This window comes from Triticum dicoccoides, chromosome 5A (genome assembly GCF_002162155.2).
Source record: "Triticum dicoccoides isolate Atlit2015 ecotype Zavitan chromosome 5A, WEW_v2.0, whole genome shotgun sequence".
In the NCBI taxonomy this organism is placed as follows: Eukaryota; Viridiplantae; Streptophyta; class Magnoliopsida; order Poales; family Poaceae; genus Triticum; species Triticum dicoccoides.
Window position 1 is genome coordinate 670,069,332 of NC_041388.1, and position 6,533 is coordinate 670,075,864.

The window sequence follows — 6,533 nt, forward strand, 5'->3', positions numbered from 1 at the left end:
AAGAAGAAGGGCCGCCCGTCGCTCCTCGACCTCCAGCGCCGTAGCCTCCGCCTGCAGGCGCAGAGCCCCGAGGCCCCGTCCCCGCCGCCCCCCGCCCGCCGCGGCCCCGACCCCTCCGACGACGACGACGACGCGGGGGGCGCCAGCACCGGGCGGCGCCGCCAGAAGCGGCTCAAGAACGTCCTCTCCGGCGCCGGCGAGGTCGGGCCCCCTCCCCCCTCCCTCCCTCGCCCCGAAATTCCGAGTCCCCCCGAGGTTTTGCGGGCGCCCGGGCGGGGTTTTGGCCCCGCGGGACACGCGGCGATGCCGGGCCGTGGTGGTTGGATCTGCGCGCGGGTCTGCGATTTTTTTCCCCGGGGCGCGGGGCCGGCCTCCCCCGCGGCACGGTACGGCGGGGGAGAGAATCTGGCGGGACGAGAGAGAGATCAGTGCGCGGCACTGCGGGCGGGAGTGGCAGCCGCGGATTTTTCGAGCTTCCCGGAGAGAAGACGTTGGCTTTTTTTGGGCGGGCCTGGATTTGTTTTTGTTCCCCCTGGGGGTCTGCGTCTAGCTTAGGGGATCTCCACCTCGTCAGCGCTTTAATCCTTTCCTTTGGCGGCAAACAGTACGCGGATCTGACAAGTTTTTGACGGATTTGACTGCCTTTTCCTCGCATTTTTGTTGTTGTTGTTGTTGTTGTTAACGGGTCGCGGCCAAGCAGGCGCTGTCGGAGCGGCGGCAAAAGTCGTCGCCTCTCAGAGCCAAGGATTTATTGCTGGCGAATGCAAAATTTTACGACAACCATGTTGACGCAAGCTTGCGATTTCATCCATGGCGGGCTCGCCAAGCAAATAGCTGACTGACTGACTGACTGACTGACTGAAGTTCTTTTGCTGCTGCTGCAGGAGGAGGAGGGAGCTGCGGTGGAGGAGAAGAAGGATGCGGCGAAAGCGACGGGGAAAGGTGAGGTCTTGGAGGGAACCAAGCATCAGCCTTGAGGTGGTTAAAGAATTTGAATTTTTCTCTCCCTGCGGCTAACGTTTGCTCGCCTCTCGCTGCTGCTGCTGCTGCTTGTGGGAGCAGGGGCCGCTGCGTCGTCGGGTGGCGGGCCCACGGGGACGCCCCTCCCGGACAAAAAGTTGCTGCTCTTCATCCTCGACAGGCTCCAGAAGTGAGTGCCCTGGCCCCATCATCCTTCATCCTCCTCTGCTTCTCCTCTCCTCCTCCAATGGTCTTCAGCTATTCGCGTCTGTTTTCTTACGCTGCCTTGCCTTGCACTGCTTCTCCCAGGAAGGACACCTATGGAGTGTACTCGGATCCCGTCGACCCGGAGGAGGTGAGCAAGCGGTTTACCTCTCATGACTAGCTCTGTTCTTGTCATGTTGGAGTGCTAGTATGACTGTTTTGTGTGGCTGCAGCTTCCGGATTACCATGAACTCATCGAGCATCCGATGGACTTCTCAACGATCCGCGAGAAACTTTTGAGCGACAAGTATACCATCCTAGAGCAGTTTGAGGTATTCTGCCTCTTTTTGCTGTTACTGTTTCTATGCCTGATGTTTATTTTCTGTTACTGGGCTCTGTTCTGATCCAGTGGCAAAACAGATGTTGGCTTCTGCCCTCTGTTATATACATACTGTCTTTTATTCTGGGTCACACTTCATAGATTAGACTGTTGTCCTGCTTTTTTATTTATTTGCACAATCGAAGGACTTCATCCTGGTTCTGTTTTTCCTTCTATTCTGTCTATTGTTTGTAATGTACTGACTCTTCCCTCTTAACTGGTGTTGTTTGCTTGTGCTTTCGGCACTTTGGGTTTTGAAGATACATTCCGATCTGCCCACATTAATTGAGGCGGTCGTCTGCATGTGACTTTTGCATGTATCTCAATTCCCATCGTGGGCCGAAATAGGGATCTTTTTGTATGAATTATTGTCCTCATTGGGGGGGGTACTCTTTTTGATTGACATTTAGAGATTTTCATTGTTGCTGTATATGATGTCCTTTACTGGAACTGTTGAGGGAGAAAAATACATTCAGCCTTTTCAAGGTTTACTCCTACTGCAGCTCTGCTGTTGTACTTATTAATTAAGTCCACATCTTATGCTCTGAAGTGCTATGACAGTGTGCTGTACATGATCACCTAACACAGTACAACTCCCGCTTTATTCTTGCCAGCTAACATAGGATAGATCACTTGAGGGTGAACTTCCGTGGGGAAGTACGTCCAATTTATGCAGAGATAATCCTGTAATTGATGTAGATATCTCCTTCTCGGAGATATAGTCGATGCACTGGAGAGTGCTTTTTTACAAGTTTAAGTGCATTTTATGTTGAGCTTGTATTTTGGAAATTGATATGTTCCATTAAACCAGCAACAATGATGACAATTTTCCGGCATATATATATATGTTGCAATTGTATGTGAGATTCATTACTGTCTTAAGGGATGATGCAAATCATAATGGAATAATACTCCGCTTCCGTGGCATGGATCTGTTTTGATATCGATGTTTTTCTGTGCAGAATGATGTATTTCTACTTACATCCAATGCCATGTCCTACAATTCAGAAGACACAGTATACTATCGCCAGGTATATATATTTTACTATGATGTAGTGCACATGCTGCTCGTATTAAAGATGTTTCAATCCATCCTGGCACATGTACTGCTGTATTATCTGGACGGTTACTTGGTAGCTCTTTGCTATGTAGGATGTGCTTGATTGGTCCTTCCATTTTTCTGGCAACCCCTAAGAATTTGGGGGACAGCCAAGTTTGGCATGCCAATGGCCCTTTGACCATTTTTGCGCCAATTGGAACCAAAATGTTTGTGGATTTTTGGCTAGCTAATTTATTTTCCAATTGGTACGTATCATAATTTTTGTATGATCAGCGCAGTTCTTTGGGAACTTATGTGTTAAGTGTGTAACTTGACCTTCTGCTGTTAGTTTGTATACCAACAGGACATCAAGTTTAGTACTTTTCACAGCATATTTCCTGAAAATATTGTGCATTCACAAACGCAAAATGGAACCGGTACATTTTCAGAATAGTTGTTTCTGTTCTTTTGCTTCTTACACTATTTTGTCGTCTATGTAAAGTTGCAGTCTTCTTAGCTGTACCTAAAATGTTCGCATCTCCATAGGCACGGTCTATTGAAGCTCTTGCCAGAAAGGATTTTGAGAACTTGAGGCAAGCTAGTGATAGTGAAGAAGAACAACCGAAGACAGCACCTAGAAGAGGCAGGCCACCAAAAAATGCAAAGAAAACAGTTGAGAAGGTTGAGGACGATGGTTCACCAGATTTATCCAATGTAAAAGGAAACAGATCTGTAGACAACACTGAGACAAGAAAAAGATGGACTAGTGAGAGAACTCGAAATAATATTACCATGAGAGATTCATCCATTCTTCACCACAGCACGTTCGGTTCTTTTAGTGGTAAAAAAACAGAGAAAACTGGTGTTTACTCAGGTTTGTTTTTCCTAGTGTTCATTTCTCATGTTTTCTTTGCAGTGCTGTACTCGTGGAGCATAAATAAACATGGCTAATGCTACTTTCATCGTGTAGGGTCTTTGAAGTATGGAAAGAAGACTACTATTTTAGACGATGATCGGCGGAGTACATATGATCAGCAATACTCAAATTATAGTCCTCTTTTTTCTGCCCTTGATTGTGAGCGGAAACAACTACTTCCAGTAAGCACATTCTGACCAGCTTAAATTGAACCTTTAACTCTTGATTGAAACCTTTTTCAACTTAGCTGTTAAGGTGAATATCCGCAGCTACTACTTTACATTTGTTTTGGATTAAATTGACTTGGAGTTGGAAGAAAAAAGTTTGCATGCTACATCAATAATTTTATACTGATTTTTTTTCATAATGGAAACAGATTGGGCTTCAGCAGCAACATGCATATGCCAGGAGCTTGGCACGGTTTGCGGCAAAACTTGGACCAATTGGATGGGATATAGCAGCGAAAGGAATCAGACGTGTATTACCACCCGGGACAAAGTTTGGCCCAGGATGGGTTGTAGATGGCGAGCCACCTCAAAACTCGCAGTGTCCGCGAGTTCCTGAAGTTGCCGACCCGACCGCAAAGTCCAGTATTCCATCATGCGGTATACCACCCAAAAGCGATGATCTACGTCGGAGTTCTGAGCTATCTTCAGATGGGGATGCTGCCGCAGGTGAAGAGTATATGACTAAAAACCAGCCAGTGGCGTCTACATCAGCAGGCATTGAAAGGAGCTCTACACCTGCCAGTAAAATACCCACGTATGAAAATGGAGCTACCATGACAGGTGATGGTGTGGGTAATACTCGACCAACGCCTCCGTTACAGCAGCAGAGTAACAGTCAAGAAGTCCCCTCTAATATCAATGGAATGACTGCTGCGCCGAACACCATGGGTCAGTATGCTGGACAAGGTTTATTTGAGCAAATGACGCATGCCCAAGTGCTCGGGATGTTTTCTGGAGTCAATGGCAGAGCCAACGGGTTTCGTCATGGGCACCAACTGACGGAGGAGAGTGTTAAAATAGTGCAGAATGGAGTGATTGGAAAGGCAGCTACCACCACCAGCCCCTTGCAAGAAGCAGATCATGATCCAAAGGGTTCATATCCACAAGACGATAACAGGTCCGCTTCTCCAAGCTTCAATGCTGCCGGTTCCCCGCCTAGGGGGAAAGCGGCAGCGAATCCGAAGCAACCAGACTTGGTGTTACAGCTGTGAGCGCAGTAGCAGCCATTGACATACATAGTTAGTATCTGCCACCCCTGATGGAAACGAGATGGATCGGAAATTCAGAATCCTGCTTCTCCAGGGCCGATCATCCAGCTCCGGATCCGCTGATAGTACACCTGAGTGGTGCCCAAGAGCTTGGAAGGAAGGATAACCAAAGACTTAACCACCCGATGGAGAATAAAACGAGAGGTAAAAGTGAGGGTTGCGGGAAACAAAGGAAATAATCATGGGCTTGACCCCTAGCGAGCGAGCGAGCGAATGAAATTGTTGTAAAAGGGTAGGTAGTGTACAGATTCTAATCCTATTGAGGACGACGACGATGTTCCAGCGGTCGCCTGGTGGTGGTAATCGAATCGAATGTGTAACATTATTTATAGTAGAAGAAGCTAGCATACAAGCAAGCAAAGCGGTAAGAGGGCAAAGGTGAATAGTTGTGCCGTTTCGTCCGTTCCATCTTGACCTGAGCAGCAGCCTGTGGCATGCATGATCCTGTTCTAGTACTAGTAGTAAGGATCCAATCTCCTGACATGGTTATGTCTTATGTGGTGGTAGTGGTAATGATTTGTTGAAGTTGAATATATTTCTTGCTGTGGAATCTTGTTGGTATGTGATGAAGAAATGGGATGGATGGATGTTGTTTTCGTCCTTTTGGGGATGTGCTTGGGTGTATTTGCTCCTTTTTCAAAAAGTTAAATAATTTTCTTAAAGAAAACTCCATATGTTTGCTTGCAGATTTTCCAAGCACGTGGAGTCGCAAATCATTTGCGAGATGTGCAGAAAAGAAAAAAAAAATTAAACCAAGCAATTTTCCAGAACAATACGAAGTACTCCCTTCGTTCCATAATATAAAAACGTTTTTTACACTAGTTTAGTGCCTAAAACGTTCTTATATTATGTGATGGAGGGAGTAATTCACATTCTGGTTTTTCTGTCCACCCGGATAGCAATCGATGAATGTTGACACAAAATGTTTCTGGAGGATGTTGACATAAATTTTGAAGTTTGTTCTTTTTGTGCTTATTATCAGCACTTGTAACCGTTGCTGACACTGACAGGATGTGGGGGAAGTTGTGCGTATGTGTTCTCACCCGTCAAAAAAAAAGTGTATGTGCAGTCTCTGTGGCATCAAAACTGTAGGAGCATCGCCAATAGCAGTTCTAAAATATAGGGCACTAGCAGTTTTTAAGGTATTTGAGGCAAAAAATGGTCTCCAGCAGCTGTCCTAGCGTAATTTTTTTGCAAAAGATTTTTAGGCAGCACAAGAAAAAGGGATCCAAGTGCGGCAGATATACAACGGTTGCGCAGTTGCCGAAAAAACAACCCCCTCCCCACCCTGAGCCTTTAGGGCATCTCCAGCCGTTGGCCTCCCCAGAAGGCATTTTTTTCGCCTCCTGGGGAGCTGCCAGCGAAAACTTCAGCCTGGGGGTGGAATTTTTTCCACTCGTTGCGCCCCCATAGCTCCATCGACAGGCTCCATTCCTTCATTCCTTCAAGCAAGAAACAAATAGAGCTCCATCGCCAAGAAACCACCACTGAGTTGCTTGCCGGAACCAATGGCGACCACCAAGAAGAGGGAGATGGTGTTCTTCGACGTGGAGGCTGCGCAGTCCCCGTCGCTGCCCGGCGAGTGCAGCCTCCTGGAGTTCGCCGCCATCCTTGTCTGCCCGCGCCGCCTCGTCGAGTCTGCCGGCCGCGCAGTCCCCGTCGCTGCCCGGCGAGTGCAGCCTCCTGGAGTTCGCCGCCATCCTCGTCTGCCCGCGCCGCCTCGTCGAGTCTGCCGGCCGCGCACTCCCGTGGCCGCGCT

The 6,533-nt window shown here is 47.8% G+C and overlaps 1 protein-coding gene across 1 annotated transcript; it reads left to right on the top strand.

The window, feature by feature from the left end:
• The first annotated feature begins 701 nt into the window (after positions 1-701).
• Positions 702-5,370, top strand: LOC119303979. Its single transcript, XM_037581144.1, has 8 exons — positions 702-942; positions 1,063-1,150; positions 1,270-1,315; positions 1,398-1,496; positions 2,506-2,574; positions 3,129-3,456; positions 3,553-3,680; positions 3,875-5,370. Exons 4-8 carry the CDS (start codon positions 1,431-1,433, stop codon positions 4,715-4,717), a joined length of 1,434 nt encoding a protein of 477 aa, XP_037437041.1. The 5' UTR covers positions 702-942; positions 1,063-1,150; positions 1,270-1,315; positions 1,398-1,430; the 3' UTR covers positions 4,718-5,370.
• Positions 5,371-6,533: the final 1,163 nt, after the last annotated feature.

What these genes read in the sequence shown, in the direction of transcription:
- LOC119303979 (XM_037581144.1), top strand. Translation starts at nt 1,431, where the DNA reads ATGGACTTCTCAACGATCCGCGAGAAACTTTTGAGCGACAAGTATACC. An exon ending in CCATCCTAGAGCAGTTTGAG is followed by an intron (nt 1,497 to 2,505) that starts GTATTCTGCCTC and finishes TTTTCTGTGCAG; the next exon opens with AATGATGTATTTCTACTTAC. An exon ending in GAAAACTGGTGTTTACTCAG is followed by an intron (nt 3,457 to 3,552) that starts GTTTGTTTTTCC and finishes TTCATCGTGTAG; the next exon opens with GGTCTTTGAAGTATGGAAAG.